Source organism: Akebia trifoliata, chromosome 14 (genome assembly GCF_017979445.1).
Source record: "Akebia trifoliata isolate Shusen 1 chromosome 14, ASM1797944v1, whole genome shotgun sequence".
Classification (NCBI taxonomy): domain Eukaryota; kingdom Viridiplantae; phylum Streptophyta; class Magnoliopsida; order Ranunculales; family Lardizabalaceae; genus Akebia; species Akebia trifoliata.
This window is the reverse complement of record NC_141388.1, coordinates 32,262,235-32,281,341: the sequence shown is the minus strand read 5'-3', so window position 1 is coordinate 32,281,341 and position 19,107 is coordinate 32,262,235. Positions and strand designations below refer to the sequence as shown.

General features: G+C 33.7%; 1 protein-coding gene and 1 long non-coding RNA gene across 3 annotated transcripts; one reads left to right on the top strand and one right to left on the bottom strand.

Annotated features, from left to right (window-relative positions):
• Positions 1-5,379: 5,379 nt before the first annotated feature.
• On the top strand, positions 5,380-6,982 carry LOC147386798 (uncharacterized). Its single transcript, XR_015172082.1, has 2 exons — positions 5,380-6,548; positions 6,629-6,982. It is a non-coding gene; the product is annotated as an uncharacterized LOC147386798 (long non-coding RNA).
• Positions 6,983-12,434: 5,452 nt separating this feature from the next.
• Positions 12,435-17,125, bottom strand: LOC147386797 (uncharacterized). 2 transcript variants are annotated; one of them, XM_086423195.1, is made up of 7 exons: positions 16,848-17,125; positions 14,677-14,776; positions 14,486-14,558; positions 14,276-14,369; positions 13,892-14,008; positions 13,755-13,812; positions 12,435-13,060 (listed from the first exon to the last, which is right to left on the bottom strand). In XM_086423195.1, the coding sequence occupies exons 3-7, from the start codon at positions 14,538-14,540 to the stop codon at positions 12,590-12,592; spliced, it is 795 nt and encodes a 264-aa protein (XP_086279321.1). In that variant the 5' UTR covers positions 14,541-14,558; positions 14,677-14,776; positions 16,848-17,125; the 3' UTR covers positions 12,435-12,589. The 2 variants fall into 2 exon arrangements, with proteins under 2 accessions (XP_086279321.1, XP_086279320.1); XM_086423194.1 differs by lacking the exon at positions 14,677-14,776.
• Positions 17,126-19,107: the final 1,982 nt, after the last annotated feature.

The following is a 19,107-nucleotide window of genomic DNA, read 5'->3' as shown; positions in this document are numbered from 1 at the left end:
TTGGATGAGTAAGTTTTTTGTACTCCATGCAGTAGGATTACATCCTACTCCCATACCATTGTAGGGTCAGAAGATTTCATGGCATTAACGAAGAGAAGTACTATTAACACACTAACTTTTACTTGTAACACACCCAATCCTCAATATTTTGTTGAAAAACTCAGATTCAAAACAAAACAAAACAAAATTTGAGGGGGCAGTTGCCATGATTTTGAAAATTGACGACCAATGAACTCACATAGAACTCCAAATTTTAAAATTAAAATTTAATGATACAAATTAATATTTTTTTCGTTTTGTTCTTAAAAAGAAATTCATAGAATCTTGTCCTTTACATAGTTGTGGCATCCGATAATGTTTTTGGGTGCTACAAAGTGAGCTCAACAATTCTTAGTAAGATTTGAAATCTTACTAAGCTAGTAAGCATAGCTAATGATCTCAATAAGCAAAAGATAGAGAGATTCCATGGCAACACCAACTTTTACAAGAGCAACCGAAGATGCGTGTTAATAACTTTGTTGTCATCATATAACAAGGGTGCGCTAAGTAAAGGTTGACGTGGAAATAGAAATTCTCTTAATAAAAAAAAACATAAGGAAAGCTGCTATTGCCACACCAATTCCTATTTAAATAATTGCACAAAATTGGTGAGGAGTTAGCAAAAGTTGGTGTGTTAATAGTAATTCTCACATTAAAACCTAAAACAAAATATGTATGGGTGGGGTTCGACAAATTTCTAAACAAATTATTTTATCCTATATGGGCTAAAAGTTTTAGAATGACCTGATTATTTATGAAGATGGTCTCTATGATGAGGAAATCATCCTCACAAAAAATCAATCCCTTCTAAAATTTCTAACCCTAATTTATAAATTGAAGAATTGTGAATCGTTAAATTTTTATTATTAATTTGTAACCACTTGTCAGGTTAGAAGTTTCGGAATAGACTGATTTTTTGTAAAGATAATCTCCTCACCGTAGAGATCGTCCTCACAAAATATCAATCCATTCCAAAACTTTTTAACCATATAAGACATCTTTGTCTAGAACACCGTTAATAATTTTGCCTACCAAACATTATCTCTTATATATAGAGGGGAATGCTAACATATATAATATATATATATATATAAAGGATTGCGTTCCGTGTACACATATATCTATTCATATGAGCATAAACAATCTTAGTTGTTAGATCGAATTCAATCTAACAACTCAAAATCTAGTTTAAGTGATAAATTTATATATTTTTTACTCTACCCTCTTTTGACTTTTATCTATTTAATTACAGCCCCTCAACAACATAAAAACCAGGGCCTGTTTGGATACCAGGAGCAGAACTACTCTTCCAAAGAACAGGAGCTGAAGTACTCTATGGAGGAGCTGGAAAAGTAATTCTGTATAGAAAGGGCGTTTGGCAATCAACTCTGTGAAGTACTGGCAGAAGTATTTTTGTGCTGGAAGTCTGTTTGGGAACCATACTGACTTCTCATGACTTCTAGAAAAAAGACCAGAATACCCTTATATTATACCAGTTACTGTTTTTTTATCTTTTAGTGTCATAATATGCTTTCAAACTATACTGTTTTTGACATTTTAACTATAAATATTAATATAATATAATATAATAAATATTAATATAATATAATATAATATTTTAAATATTAAATATTAATATAATATGTTTAAATCCATTATACTCAAAATTTAAAAAAAATTGACAGACTGTTTTTGACATAGTATGACATAATATTAAAAAAAAAATTGACAGACTGTCTTTTAGTGTCATAATATGCCTTCAAACTATACTGTTTTTGACATTTTAACTATAAATATTAATATAATATAATATAATATTTTAAATATTAAATATTAATATAATGTGTTTAAATCCATTATACTCAAAATTTAAAAAAAAAAAAAATTGACAGACTGTCTTTTAATGTCATAATATGCCTTCAAACTATATTGTTTTTGACATTTTAACTATAATATTAATATAATATAATATAATAAATATTAATATAATATATATAATATTTTAAATATTAAATATTAATATAATGGTTTTAACTATAAATATTAATATAATATAATATAATAAATACTAATATAATATAATATAATATATATTTTAAATATTAAATATTAATATAATGTGTTTAACTATAAATATTAATATAATATAATATAATAATACTAATATAATATAATATAATATAATATTTTATATTAAATATTAATATAATGTGTTTAAATCCATTATACTCTCAAATTTAAAAAAAAAATTGACAGACTGTCTTTTAGTGTCATAATATGCCTTCAAACTATATTGTTTTTGACATTATAACTATAAATATTAATATAATATAATATAATAAATACTAATATAATATAATATAATATTTTAAATATTAAATATTAATATAATGTGTTTAAATCCATTATACTCAAAATTTATTTTTTTTTTTTAATATTAATAAATGTTTCTTTCATTTGATTTAAGGGCAAATGAATTAGGAATATTTTCATAGAAAATTAATAAAGCTAAGGGTATTTTGGTAAAACGAACCGTTAGATTTTGATTCCCCGCAAGATGAGTTTTGAGAAATAGGTTTTCTCGACTTCTTCACAAAGAGTAATTTCTTACTCTTGCACGGAGTAACTCTTCGAAGGAGTTGTTCATCAAAACGCATCCAAACGACTTCTAACTCCCCGCAAGAGTCAGAAGTAGCCAAGGAGTCCTATCCAAACGCCTACCAAAACACTATTAGATAACATGAGGGTACGCTTCTAAGATTTCCCGGGAGTCGGGCAGCCTAGGAAGAGTATTCGGATGCTTCAGATGCGGATCTGATTGCGGAGCATCAGATATGGGCGGCAGTTGATCCGTATGCGAAGAATGAAGCATTTAATTGCAGTAATGGAGATGTTTTCAAATGGAAACATTTGTGGAAGATTTTGGGAGAACAATTTGGAGTGGAATGTGAAGAGTTTGAAGAGGGGTTGAGTTTGGAGGAGATAATGAAAGATAAGGGACCAGTGTGGGATGAGATTGTGAGAGAGAAGGAGCTTTGCCCAACTAAATTAGAGGAAGTTGGGGTTTGGTGGTTTGTGGATATTGTTTTAAAGATGGAGTCGATGATGTTAGACACTATGAACAAGAGCAACGAGCATGGATTCTTGGGTTTCAGGAATTCTACTTGTGCATTTATTTCTTGGATAGATAAGATGAAGGCCAACAAGATTGTTCATTATCATCCTTAATAGTTATCTCGGGATCTGGTGCTTAGATCTGTCCTTAGTTAATTAATAGTGATATAAATAGAGTCTAGATTTTTTCTTTTCTGATCAAATTATCCAAATACTATACATACACTACAACAAAGTAAAAAAGTGCGTGCGGTTTACCATCGTTCACCATTCACGCCTTGAAGCCTTTTGGCTCTGCATCCTTCAGTGTTATGTTAATTGTGGACTTAGACGTCCATTATTTTGAGTGTATCTAACCCTTAGTTTTTATTATTTATTTATTTTAGGTGATCCCACATCTCAATTGTGAGGTCATAATTCACAATGTTAGTATATATAATTGGATTCTATTACATTGTGCATAAACAATTAGTTAATCTTCAAATATCACAAATGTAGGCATAAAAAATATTCTTTTTTTAGGGATTAGTAAAATTACAAAATCAAGGTAATTGGATCCATCCCAAACCGATCCAACCTAAGCAAAATAAATATAACACGATCAACAAAGGAGTTATATGCTCAACGTGTTCCAACTAAGAGGTTCAATCCCCTTGGCGGATCTTTCATATTGTCCAATAAAGGTGATTTGACCTCTATACATAAAAGGGGAAAATCTTAATGGATGCATCACACCCTCACAAAAGAGAAATTGTATTCATAGGAGCTTGAGATACAGAGATGACTTTATGAGAGTGAGAGATCAGAGAGAGCTCGATAGGCCGAGAGATTCTACGTCTAAGAGAGATCAAGAGCGTGGGAGATCTGCAAAAGCGTGCAAGAAGTCGAGAGTGAGTGCAAGATCAAAGCTTCTTCTTCTTGAAAGAGTGATCAGAGGCGGAGAGCGACTTCATCTAAGAAATGTCGCGAAAAAAAGAGAGAGGGGATTAGGGTTGCACAGAGAGATCGAGCTTGGGAGTTCAAAGAGAGAAATGAGGCAAGAAGAGGGTTAGGTTTTTTATTTTTTATTTTTTTCTGAGAGTAGTAGAGAAAGTTGGATTGAATTTTTCTTCACAAGTCTTAAGTTGTGCAAAGGAGGTCTAAGTAAATAAAAAACATTTGAGGAAGGGCACTATTAGGGCACTATTAAAACGCGGAAATCATTCACTTAAAAGACGAAATTAGATCTCGACCATTAAATTTATGTTTAATCTGACGAATGAACTGATTTGTGGATATATGAGTAAATATATGTGTACACAGAACACGACCCATTATTTAATTCTTGAAGGATTGGTGTGTTGTAAGTTGGTGTTGGAATCTCTCTAAAAGAATGAAAAAGTATAAATGTCTAGACAATTTTCTTAGGATATGATGTTTTATAGAATCCCTAGGAGTATCTTCCAATCTCAACCCATCCAACAAGTGTGATTTGATCTTAATATTTCCAAAAAAACTAGAATCAATTTTTTTTCAATGTTGCCTTTTTTTTCTTCCTTTAAGACACTTAGAGAATTTTTCAGAAAGAAAAAAAATGTCTTTCTTACACAGACACACACACACACGTGTGCTTGTTTTATATGGGTTAGAAGTTTTGGAAATGATTGATTTTTTTGTGACGATGATCTTTATGGTGAGGAGATCATCCTTCCAAAAATTCAACCCATTCTAAAATTTCTAACCCGATCAAAGTGGTTTACAAGTTGAAGGATTGTAGGTCATTAATTTGTAAACCACTTTTGATGGGGGTAAGAAGTTTCAGAATGAGCTGATTTTTTGTGTGAATGATCTCCTCACCAAAGAGATAATCCTAAAAAAAATCATCCAATTCATAAACTTCTAACTCATATAGGATAAAAGGTTGCCTATCAATGTTGCCTTTTTTTCCTTTTTGAGGGGTAGCAAAACAACTTTGAAGTCGTGGGTTCAAGTTTAGCTTACCCATCAATAGAGAGATTCTATTGGTACACCAACTTACAACACACCAATCCTTCAAGAATTAAATAATGGGTCACGTTCCGTGTACACATATATTTATTCATATCTCCACAAATCAGTTCATTCGTCAGATTAAACATAGATCTAATTTCGTCTTTTAAGTGAATGACTTCCGCGTATTCCCTTCCTCAGATGTTTTTTTATTTACTTAAACCTTCCTCGCACAACTTAAGACTTGCGAAGAAAAATTCAATCCAACCTTTTCTACTACTCTCAGAAAAAAATAAAAAATAAAAAACCGAACCCTCTTCTTGCCTCATTTCTCTCCCTGAACTCCCAAGCTCGATCTCTCTCTGCAACCCTAACCCTCCTCTCTCTCTCTCTCTCTCTCTCTCAAATCGCTCTCGACTTCTCTCAGACGAAGACGCTCGCAGCCTCCAATCACTTTTACAAGAAGAAAAAGCTCTGATCTCGCACTCACTCTTGAATTCTTACACAATTTTGTAGATCTCCTATGTTCTTGATCTCTCTTAGATGTAGAATCTCTCGACCTCTCGAGTTGTCTCTAATCTCTCACTCTCACAAAGTCATCTCTGTCTCTCAAGCTCCTATGAATACAATTTCTCTTATGTGAGGGTTGATGCATCCATTAGGATTTTCCCCTCTTGGGTTTTTCTTTTATTTTCTTTTCTTGTTCATCCTTTGGTCATGTAGTCAAGGGCTTCAAATTGTTTTATTTTTTGTAGTTTTTTTTATTGATTTCTCAATGATTCAACCAAGGATTCATACTAATTTTATTTCTTATTTACTTTCAACCATGAATTAAAAACATGTAGATTCAGAATGCATCAATGAAACCCATAATATTCCTAAATTGAATCGAAAACCGTCACATACTAGAAGAGAGGAGAGGTCGAAATCAGAAGGAAAAATCTTTTTCCATGTTGTTCTTTGTTCATCTGAGAATGAGAAAGAGAGAACTCTCTGTTCTCTAATAGTCTTTTGATTTTTATGTTGTTGAGGGGGTTTAACTAAAGGGAGCGGTTCAGCGGCCCCAAAGTCTTCCCACTTCGGTGCCTAGGTTTTATGGCCATCCGATGGAAACGAATCCTACGGTTCAGCAGCTCTAACCGGTTTTAAAATTAAACATAACATAATTACGTTCCGCCCCCTATAAAAATTATCTATTCTGTTTTAAATCCCTCACTCCACGATAAACTCTCTTCTTCGAACAGAATGTAACGAAAACTCTCTCCTTCTTCTTCGAACTCTCTGTAACTCTCTCCCTCCCTCCCATCTCTCCCCCTCTCTCTCTCTCTCTCTCAAGTTACAGTTCGAACGACCCGAATCGGTCGCTCTCTCTCAAGTTAAGTTCGAATGACCGAACTTAAAGTGGGTTTGAATATCTAGCTGCAGAAGTGGGTTTTTTTTTTAGGGCTTCAAATTTTAATTCAAATATTTATAATTTTTTTTATTTTGATTTGGGGTTTTATTATAGGTGCTGGAGTTAGCGATGAGGAATGATGAGGAGTTGAGCAAATTACTTGGACCTGTTACGGTAGCTAATGGTGGAGTGATGCCTAACATTCACAATCTCTTGTTGCCCAAGAAGACTGGTTCTGGATCTTCAAAGGCTGTTCCTGCTGACGATGATAACTAGGTTTAATCTCTCAGAATACAAGAGATGGAGAAAAAAGATATTTTTCATGATACAGTAGATTTCTTTCTAAAGTTTTAGGTTTTTTAATGGTTTGTTCTGTTTTTTGTTCTTCAATGTAGATTGGGATGGTGGATGAAATAGAATGATTTTTGTGAATTAGAAGAAATTTGAATTTAGGTTTTTTTATTTATTTATCATTTGTTGCTGCAAATTGTTCATTCGCATTTACTTTATAATTTGTTTGATTTTAGTTTGAATTTGGGAATCTCTGCAAAGGAGACTTTTGGTTTGGATTTTGTTGAATCTGGTTTTTGCCCATATTCTGATTTTATAGTTTGTAGTTTGGATTACAGATAATTCACGCGATTCTCTAAAATTGGTTTAAAGTAGAAATGAGGTTTGAGCTGATACAGTGATACTTGGAAATTTGTTACTGTTTTAGTAGGATTTTTTTATTCTATCGAATCAGAATATAAGTAAAATGAGTTTGTGAGGTCGATTCTAGAAATTGTTTGGCCAAATGTGAATTTAGATTTTGGAGATTAGCTTTGATAATTTAGTTCATCAATTTAAAATCAAAGTTTTGAATAAGTATCTACCAGGTCGAAGTTCATCCAAATTAATTGAAAAAACAAAACCTGTACTTTAGAGCAATTCCAATGCACTTGGGCTTTGCATACTCTTTCAATTTCTACTTTGGAGCATATTTGTGGGGGAATCTTTTTAGGCATTTTATTGTGGAGTTTCTTTTTGCCTATTTAAGATATCTTCATTTCACAAATTCAATAACATTAAGATGTGTTATAATTGTCATCATTTTTTACCGTTAACAAGTAGAGAGAGAAATCTATTCTCTTTGTTTGCCTCTCATGCTCTCTCTAGAAAATTTTGAAGTAGAGAGTCAAGGCTCGAGTGCGTTGTTGAAGTGTTTTTGGGGGGTTTTGATATGGTATAACAGCTGTTGGGAGAGAATATAAAGCAAGAACTCAAGTGCGTTGCAGTTGCAGTTGCACTTAGTATGACTGTTGCAGTTGCACTTAGTATGACTACTTGTGTTGGAGCTGTTGCGCTTACTATGACTGTTTGTGTTGGAGTTGCTCTTAGTATTAGTTGTTATGTTAGTTAGACTTCGTGGCACTTGAAAGTGATGATTTGTAAGTTTGAAAAAAAAATCTAAATGCACATGCAAGTAACACATGAGAGGTAAAATAATTTGGTCAAATATCTTATAAATTATAATTTTTATTGAGATATTGAATATTTGATTGAAGTTGATAATAACTTCTTTCAAAATTGATTATATTAACCTGTTAGGGGTGGTGAATATGGTCTGAGTAATAAATTCCCAAGTATACTATGGTTCTAATTTCAAATTGATTTCCAGGCCTCATCTGCTCATATTGCTCTAGAAAATATATTTATGGTTAAAAATATAAATACTTGACTAATGACACGATAGCTCCAATGACCTAATTGTTGCATTATTTGAATTTCAAAAACAAAAGAACCCCTTTACCTAGACTTGGATTCATTTTTTTGAAAAATTATATTGACTAATGGCTACATATACCATATAACCCAGGAAAAAATTGTAGGAATTCCACATATGTAATCCAAGATATTTGAGAAACTAGGAGCTTTAGAACATGTTTGATTGTTACACCAAAGATTGGGCAGCATACATGTTTGAGACTTGTGAGCTCGTAATACCTAAAAAACAATAGGGCCATGCATCTAAATGCACATAGAAAGTCTACAACAGATGAGAAAATGAGTGCAAAGTGGCAGACATGATGCCAAAAGAATTTGAACCCAAAAACACAAGAATAAGAAGATAATTAAATACATGTAATCCAGTAACTACATGCATAAAGAAAGTCTACAACGAGTCTTAGGAGGAATTAGCCATCTCTGCTTGCTTTGTCTCTTTGGTCACTCTTTTCCAGTTTTCACTGCTGTCAATTATTTCCCCAGTTTTCACGAGGTAACGGACCCGACTTCCATCCTCAAGGATTTTATGACCCACTCGGCTTGCTACTTCCTTTTCTTTTGAGTAGAGCATCACATTCAAGCTATGAATCAGTGCTTCAACCTATAAAGCCAAATTGAAAAAAAGTTCAGATATATCATTACGAAAATTCGTTAGTACCAGGAGTCACATCTTATTATAAAAATTGATTTCCATTCCTATTAAAGCCAAATGGTCCTAAAACAAGAATTGTAGATATTGGATCCAGATGGGTATCCAATCAAGTAAGTACCCATTAACATCCCTAGTTAAAGATGGTTAAGAGATCAAAATCAACATGATAAAGTGATATTAACCATCCGATCTATCTTATTCTGCAGGAAGCAATACCATTGATTGATCAAACAAAAGGTAAATAATTGCAAGAGAATGAAGCAATGTCCTTCATTGGATAAGCCGTAGCATTCCATTACAAATTTCTTTCACAAATGGGAAAAATGTTACAATATGAAAAATAGAGCTCAGATGCACACAGTAACAATTAACACTTGTAATAGAAACTGATCACGCTATCTGTACATTGTTCCTAGTAATATCCCTCATGCATGAAACAACACATACTAAGGGCCTTGGTAAGCTTAATCTCATCCCTCAGCATCTTGATGACATGTCTTGCCCCCCATATTCTCCTTTCGATGGTAGGCCATAGATCAATGGTCTTCCAATCTGTGATAAAAATGAACATTTAAAAAAAAATATTGATAAAAAAGCAAAGAATAGAGTAGAGAAAGAAAGCATTCAACAAGGGCTAGTTACAACTCTAATTAAAAGTAATATACAGTCGAATTCAACAAGGGCTAGTTACGAGTCAATCGAATTCTTGAGCAGAGAAATAACGAAGAAAATCACACTGATCAAAAGAAATCGCAGATATGTTGCTTAATAGTTATAGATTTAATGAACCAATTATAACAAGTGAAACACTTCTTTCAAATTTAAGGAATAAATTTGGTACGCAGTCCCTTTATCCCAATAAAATACTACCAACATAAACAAGTCACAAACACAAAACAACTACATTATACAAGTGATCTTGCCAAGTACCATTGCTTAGACAGAGGAGTGTTTTGAGAACACTAAATTTATACAAGTCTTCTTTTCCTTTTCTTGGTCCAGAGCAAATTTTTGTGAGCTTCTATGCTCTATGACTTGTTGTTTGTGACCATTATTTGGTGGGGTTTCAATTCAAATTAGTCGAAATCAGACTTCATAAATTTTTTTTTACAAAAATCAAGATCCAAATAACAAAACAAATCAAGAGAGAGTTAAAAAAAAAAAATTGTTCAAACAGAAGGATTCTGTAACAAGTAGAACCCAAAAAATTTCGGTAGAAATTCATTGTCCACCAAAATATTTTGAACTATTTTGTGAAATGAATAGTAAGTTTCTGCTGAAATATCTACAAGAAACTATCAGTAAATTTCACGGCCAACATTTTTGTGAAAGAAATATTACGTGGGATAAGTCAAAATCTAATGCTATGCTAATATCCATCAATTTATGTAACAAGAAATACTTGATGTTACAAAAGTCAGGATTAATAAGCATGTCAATGGGAGGGAACAGGAAAAACTGTGAAATAGCCTTTTAAGTTAGTAAACAACACATTCTAAAGAGATATACATGCAACAATATTTTCAAACATGGACTGGAGCGAAGCACTGCAATTTCCTAAACCATGAGACCAAAGCCTAACTATTATTCCTTGATACCAGAGTAAATATAGATAAATAAAAGAAATTTGATTTTCAAAGAGAAATTCAGGAAAACGAGGTAATGAGGGATTTCAAGAAACAATCATTAAAAAAAAAAATTTCCATAGACTAACTATGAGCAGTAGTAACAGAATGCAAATCGTTTAAGTTAAAAAAAATAAATAAAACCATCCACATTAAACCTAAGTTCAAGAACAACAACTACAATAAAATAAAAAATAAAAAAACCCCAATCGATTTTCCTATAAAAAAAAAAGAATTAAATAAATACTTGTTCGTTGAAAACAGCGAGAGATTGACGGCGTCGACGACGGCGAGAGAGGGTTGAGAGAGCTCCGAAGAAGATGAGATTTGAAGGCAGTTCGAACTGTAACTTGAGAGAGAGATCGACGGCCTCGGGTCGTTCGATCTAAAACTTGAGAGAGAGAGAGAGAGAGAGAGATGTGAGCTGTAACTAGAGAGAGAGAGATGTGAGCTGTAACTAGAGAGAGAGAGAGAGAGAGAGAGAGAGGGAGGGAGAGGGAGGGCACGGAGCTTCGTTCTGTTTGAACGAAGAAGATGATTCGAAGAGAGAGAGAGAGAGGAAGGTTTGATAAGAGAGAGGGAGTTAAAAGCGAATAGAAGATTTTTAGAGGGGTCCGATCTTAATTAACTTTCTTTTTAACTTAAAACCGTAATATTAGATCCGAACCGTCGCATGCATTATAATCCGACGCCTTAAAAAACTTGGCACGAAGCTTGGAAGAGATTGGGGCTGCCGAACCGCTCCCTTAACTAAATAGATAAAAGTTGAATGAGGGTAGAGTAAAAAGTATTTAAATTTATCACTTAAACTTAAAATAAATTTGAGTCGTTAGATCGAACGACTAAGACCGTTTGTGCAGATATGAGTAGATATATGTGTACATTGAACGTGACCCTTAAATAATTATTTACATATGAATTGATGAACTATAAGTAAAAGTTGGTGTGTTAATAGAAATACTTTTTTTTTTAAATTTTCCTAAGCAAACAAGATTAGTAGTCTGTAAATGAAGGACGATTTTAAACCCAAGCCATGGCTACAACATTAAGAACCCGTTCAGATGCACTTTAAAAAAAAATAACTTTTTTATTCAACAAAATTAAAAAGTAAGTTTGGATTCAATTTAAAAAATATTAACACTAAAGTGCCCTCAAGATTGTACCTCATATCATACTTTCCTAACTTGAAAATGTGTAAGAGTTATAGACGCTTTTCATTAAGATACGAGTGAAAAAGCATTTATGATTGTTACACCTATCCACGTAAGTAAAGTGAGATATGAGATGCAATCCTAAGGTCACTCTGACATGACTCTTAAGAAAATTAATTTTAGAATAATGATTTTCTAATAGCCCCCTCTAACAAACACCCGGACATGACACGGGCAAGAGTCATAGATCTTTTTCCTTAGGATACACATCCACATATATTCATGAGAATATACAGTTGTGTAGCCCGAGAAAAAAGATCTACGATTCTAAACCATGCCACATCAAGAAGCATATGTCAGAATGGGAGTCGAAAAATCATGGCTTATTTTTACAATGTAAAAGATCTCAAGTTATAAAAAAAAAAAAAACTACTTTCTACTTTTTAATTTCTCCCAAAATTGACATCAGGCCTAAAGACTTAAACAAAGTGGTGCCTTTTGTACCGTATCACATCTTCGAAGACCATGTATAAAATCCTCTGAGGTCATAAAAACCATACAATATTTGATGGCAATAATCACCCTTCTTAAAAGAGAATTTCTATTAACACGCCAACTTTTACTTGTAACACACCAACTACATATATGTGTTTGATTTCATAAAATTGTGTGCTATAAGTAAAAGTAGGTGAGCCAATAAAATCTCTGAACGAGGACACAAAATGGGGCATTTCTCAATGCTCAAGGTAAATAAATGTCTAGAACTGCTCTTGTTAGTACATTGTAAAGAAACCTATAATACATGAGAGAGGCCAAAGAACAACTGCAGCCTTTCTTTTTAGGTGTGGGCACACTTTCATCCCCAAAAGAACACCTTCAGCTATCCCTCTTCATCATAGTCTTCCTCATCTTCATCTAACCTTCCATTTAGTTGAGCGAGCTGAAGAGGGTCAATGACCATCTTGTCCATGTCAGACCAACCAGGATATTCTTCATGCTTCATCTCGGGAACCACAGTTGTGGTTGTGGTTGTTGCCACCACAGACACCGCACCCACAACAGTGTCACCATTCTCAAGCAAGTCCAGATTTAGATCGAAGTTCCGTGTCATCGAGTTGGTACTACTACCAACTTCAATGCCATCCTTTGGGTCTTTGGCTTCGGTTGCGATGTCCACTTTCTCGGGGTGATTCATGTTCTGTTTGTCAAGTTGAGAAGACATGTCTGGATCATCTTCGCTTTTCTCAAAATGGATGATTTCTCTCTCTATTGCACGGATGCCTCGCCCACGGCCTCTTCCTCGACCCCTTCCCCTTCCTCTGCCAGTGCTACTGCTGTGGCTTGTATCATGCTGCAACAAATACCCCCCTCCTTTTGTTAGAGCTGCTATTAGCACCCCAAATTTTACTTATTACACCCAATTAAAGATTAAAACACTCTCCTAACATTACATGGGATTTGGCTCAAGTTATAATCTCAACATTACAAAAAACTATAACACTGGTTCAAACGATTTCGGCAGTTGTTTACAATTATGATGGGGTTCATATAAAATCCTAAACTCAAAAAATAGAAGTATAGCAAAGAGAGAGAGAGCTTCTATTGGCACCCCAACTTTCACTTAGTCTCAACCATCCACTTATTTTCTTTCTTTTTAATTGGGGTGTAATGAGTAAAAGTTGGGGGGTGCCAAAATGAGCTCCCTTATTTTACCCATGTTGAGATGTTTTCAATACATGTGGATCCCCCAAAGGACCCCAAAGCGATTGTCTACATGAGTTTGTTTTTGGAGATTCGCATTTTGGAGACCCCCAAAAGGACCCCACTTTCTCTTTGGTCCAGGTGTATTAAAGGGCATCCGAATTTACAAAAATACCCTTATTTTACCCATGTTGAGATGGTTCCAATTCGTGGAGTTCGAATCACAGAAATTGCATCTCCAACTCTCTCCAACTCCATCTTCAAAACATGCCCTTGGATTTTTTTGCTTCCAAGAAACTAAATCAGGTTTTATACGGACAAGTATTGAAGAAATAATGTCTTACCATTCTGCTCCTTTTTGCCTCCTCATCAGTGTCATTGTCTTCATCTTCTGCCGGTTTTCTGGTAAAATTCAAAACAGTAAGTAATTTCTATTTATATCTATCAGCCAAGAGAAAATAGAAATTAATATTTTTCTAACCTTCTCTTGGTAACAGATCTATCTTCACCACCAGCATCAGAAACTCCCAAGTCCGGAACTTTGCTAACAATTTCTCTCAGGAAATCAAACACATTATAGGTTTGTACACATTGTTTTCTACAATTTCATGGACAAAGTAGTTGGATCAAACTCAGTTTTTATAATTTAAACGAAAATTAACACCCTATCCAAAACTTTGAGCATAGTAAAGAAGGCAACATGTCCAACAAACAACCCCCCCCCAAAACTCAGTTTTTATAATTTGAAGGAAAATTAACACCCTATTCAAAACTTAAAGCATAGTAAAGAAGGCAATGTGTCCAACAAACAATCCCCCCCCCCCCCCAACACCCACACAAAAATTAACTCAAGTGCCTCACTTACAAATGGAATGAACTCATAGTCTTTGCTCCTCTTTGAAGTGTTATATCATAAGTCCGATCACAAAGATCTTGGAGAAATAGTTCCAATGCTTTAGCTGCAAGAGTACAACCCAAAGAGGTTAAACTTCATAAAAATCACAAAGGCAACACGGTTTTTTCTCCTTTTAGACAAATAGAAGAAAAAAATACTACCAAAGTTAAAGCTACTCACAAACTAAAAGGGGCACAGCCAATGCAATCTTCCCAACGTCCTCATCTGCTTGCATTATCTTTTTAATCCGAGACTGCCAGAAAATATTTTCCATCACATAACATGGTTATATGTACCCTAAGTTCTTGGCATAAGGCTTTGAAGATGATGATGAAGATTTAAGATGGCTAAATATTAGAATATTACTTAACTATTATATTACATAAATGAATGTCTTAACAAGGCATGCAAATACAGCTGGAATGGATCAATAGTTAATCATCTCTCCACGCTTGAAAGCATCATATAACCCTGAAATAGCGTAGGTAAAACCGTACAAGAATGTTATTTCCAGCCCAGATTTTACTACTTTGTCTATTGTAAGGTGTCATATAAAGGACTATTTTCCTCTTCATCTTCTCTATAAAAAAATTTCAGTTCACTAATTAAGGCATTTATGTAACTTCTCATGTCCTGTTTATCTGTCAATAAGATCTCAATCCCTATTACATTGTAAAGTGGACCCCTTTGGGTATATATTAGCACATTTGACACCTCTAATCGGAGGATGCCTTATAGGAAAATAAATGCTCAAGAATGCAGATAAATCTTAGAAACAATCCTTCCACCAGAGGCAATCAAAACTGCTTTCTTATGTCCAAAAGAAGGTAGAAGCCATCTAAAATTATGGAGATCATCATCACTAACACCACCATTTACAATGCATTCCCCAACTATTTGGGGTTGCAACCATAGCCACCAAGTCAGGGTTCGGGAATAAATTGATAAGAGAAAAAGTTGAAAAATTAGATAACATCGGGGAAAAAATCGGTAAAATATCAAGTTCGGGTTAGGGCAGCGTAATTGTTCCTAGTTGGTGGTATTCTCATCCAAGCATCCACAACAAGTAACCACCATGTCATTAAATCCTCTATTACCAAATCCCATATTGATTTCATCCAAGTATCCACAACAAGTAACCACCATGTCCACACCATAGTTAAGGTTTATAAGTTTGAGTTAGGATTTATCAAGTCAAAAGGGTAACAACAACAACAACAAAAAAACAGTCATCCTCATTTACATCACTATTATCTTACGTTTTATCGGTAAAATGGTCACCATCATTTTCATCAAGGTCATATTCTCCAAATAGTGCATCAATGTGACATTTCGTTTCTTCTGGTTTAATCACAAAGTACGTGACGTTATCGTGAATTTCGTGAAGTTCATAAAAATTGCATCTTATTGAAAAGATACAATTAACTTGTGATTAAATAGGTGAAGGAAAAAAGTCACGATTTAATCACAACTTTTCAATAAGTCAGAGACTTTGGCGACTATGGTTGCAACACGAATCCTACGTTACCATAGAAATTTATCTAGAGATATATATCTTATGTTGAGGTGTGTCTTCAACTACCACAATCCACTCCATTTCCTTTTTCTGATAGGTAATCCACTCCTCACTAGTGCGTCAGTCACTCATTGGTCTTTGTTATACATGCCCAAATTATCTTAGTTAACTTTCCTTTATTTTCCCATTGGTGGTTGGTGCTACTACTAAATTCTTTCCAATGTGCTCATCATGAATTTGCCTCGATTTTCATTCATATCACCATACATATTTCTACTCCCCATTCTTCTATATAAAGCATAGTTGGTCTCATTACTGTTAACAGTTTCCAGCTATACTCGATCACATATCACTCCACAATTGCATCTCCACTTTACCCACCAAACTCTAATCTATAATTAACATATTCAACCTCAACGTTTCTATGAATAATTCAAATTAGATAAAATAATTGTTCGCTTTGAGATATTTCCTGCCCATCCATTTTAAGTAATGTAATGTTCCTTTCCATGTACTTGCTAAAATTGCTCTTGCACATAATTTGTTTAGGTCTTGTTTCAAAAGTCACAAAATTCCAGTTTTTTGCATATAGTTCCCCTCCATTCTCATCAATCAACACTACCAAATGTTACCTGTTTCCCCCATTTTTTCTCTCAAATAAGTAATCTGGTGTTCTCACAATAATACAAGAGAGAGAGAGAGAGAGAGAGCAGAAAATAAAATAGAGTTCAATTCATGCCTGCATGCATTAGGGATTCCAACTAAAATAAACCAAAATGGGTCATTAAGCAATCAAATAAGTTAAAAGCCCCAATACATATACATCTAGGAACAAAACCCTAATCACAACCATCTACATAAAACCAATCCAGAAACCTAAACAAAGCAAAACCAAATCACATCAAAACCCTAAATCCCAAATACCCACCACCAAAAAATAAACAAATCAAGTGAACCAATCAATGAAACGCAGCAACCGACTAAGAGAGAGAAAAAGATATATCTAGAGAGAGAAAGAGAGCGTACGGCGGGGAAACGAGTGTCGAGCTTTTTTCTCATAGCGTCGTCAGCTTCTTGAACATAAGAAGATGAATTCGAACCCTAAAGGGTCCCTTTAGGGTTTCAAATCTATTATAAGCTAGAAACCCATTTCAGATCCGAAATTTTTTACAGAGAAGATTGAAAGTTTTTCGATTGTAACGCCTTGGAGTTTAGCAGAAAGAAGAGAGAGAAAGTTTGCTTCCTTCGCTCCCTCTCTCCCGAAACGCTAATTTCGGACTACAAACCAAATCTGGACCCTAGGAATACTTTTCTTCCTCTAATTTAGCGGAGATTTTTTAACTTTCTCTACTAAATTTAACTATGGTTAAGTTAAGACTTTTACAGTTAATTTTTTTTTTTACGCATTTTCATTTAAAATAATCCCTTGAAGTTCTGACAACTCCAAATAAACCATACTTTTCGATGTTTGTTATCCACCGAACCTTCCTTTATGCCAAAGTATTTTCTTACTAAGATAGTGAGGAAAAAAAAAAAAAACTTACCAAACCTCTTCCACCTTCAAAAAGAACTCGAGATTTGTAAATGAATCTTAGTGTCTTGTTGTGAATCTCGAGGTCTTTTTGAAGTTGAATGAAGCTTAATAAGGCCTCTTTGCCTCACTATCTTAAAAAGGCTAGTGGACTCTTACTTTATTCTAACAAGATCAATTTGTGAGGTCAAAGATACCATATGAGTATAAAGAGAAAAATTCTAAGAAATCTAAATAAAAAATAATAATTTTTATCTTTGAATTTTAATTTTAAATTTGAAAATTTGATAATTATGTATTTTCAATACCATCCATCAAACTCGAAAGTACTCTGTTTTTAAATTTTATTCTTTTAGATCTGAGTTGTCAATGAAATCTAGAAGAATGTTATGTTGGATTGTCAATTTGATAATTTATGTAGATCCAACGATGTTTAATAAGATTTAAAATCTTACTAAGTTAGTCATGCTAGTCTAATTCTTAAATTAAGGTTGTTTCGTGTAATCAACCTAATCAAGTGAGTGAGTTTTTGTAATAAAAGTGCACCAGATAGAGTCTGCTCCGTGAATTATTTGACCAATTTGATTTTTTTTTTTAAAACATTGAGAGCTGCTATTGCCACGACAACTTTTGCTAAAACCACCCCTACTCTGCAATATTCTTTGATGATTTATATAGGAATTGATGCGGCATCAGCAAAAGTTTGTGTGACATTAGCAGCCCTCAAATAATAATAATAAGGGTTTCCTAAATAATGATTCCTGACGCAAACCCCCCCTCCCCTCTTTCTTGGGATACACAATGGCACATATTCGTATCTCGAAGAAATCTATGATTTTAACTCATGACACATGAGCGCCTGTGTTAGGAGCGGCGTCAGAAAAATCAGGACCTACGTATTGTATTTTTATTGCAAAACCTCTCTTTGTCAAGTTCGTTATTCAACAAATCTTTTGTTTTTTTTCCCTTGAGCAAAGCTATTGTGGAATCTTAGTAAGGGTCTTTGGGCCCACATGGATTATCATATTGATAATCTAACACCACAAGCCTCCAGATTTCATAGAAAAATCAGATGAAAAAAAATCTATTTTGAGCTTTATTCAAGGTATTGAAAATGAATAATTACCAAACTCTCAAACTTAAAATTGAAATTCAACAGTTTTTTTCTTTCTAAGTTATTAAAATTTTGTCCTTTTTCAATTTTGTTGCTTCTTTTTTGGATGAAAAATCAATCAAGAGTGATTCTTTTGATTTGAAGTTGTCAAGACAAGTCGTTATGTCAAGTTTTAAGTCGACCATTCCACATATTTGAGTCAGAAAAACAAAAAATTGGTGGATTTTACAATAGTTGAGCTCACCAATTTTTATTGTCATATTCAACATCTTTATTGTTGAGTTTGGCATTTTTTTGAAAATTGTCGAACTCGACAATGAAAAATGGTGAGGTCGATAATAAATAAAACTAGTGAGCTCAACACTATATAAAAAATTTGAATCTCAGCTTCGTTCTTTGTTTTTTTTGTTGTCAATCGTCAAAATAAGTGATACATCATTGTCTCATTTCTCTTATATATAAGTATTATAATATTGTTTTTCCTAATATAATTGAATAGCTTACTTTGCCAGACAATATAAACTTCCCATGCATTTTCATACTAATATTTGAATACCACACAATCCAAGGTTCTTTTATATATACATAGGGTCTGTTCAACACCCTACACTTTTACCCTACATGCTTTGTCTACATGAGTT

Excerpts from the sequence above, each read along its gene's own strand:
- LOC147386797 (XM_086423194.1), bottom strand. The coding sequence starts at position 16,880 with ATGAGAAAAAAGCTCGACACTCGTTTCCCCGCC. Across the intron at positions 14,370-14,485 it reads GGCTGTGCCCCTTTTAGTTT|CTAAAGCATTGGAACTATTT; the intron begins GTGAGTAGCTTT and ends GTACTCTTGCAG. Across the intron at positions 13,813-13,891 it reads AGATCTGTTACCAAGAGAAG|AAAACCGGCAGAAGATGAAG; the intron begins GTTAGAAAAATA and ends GAATTTTACCAG.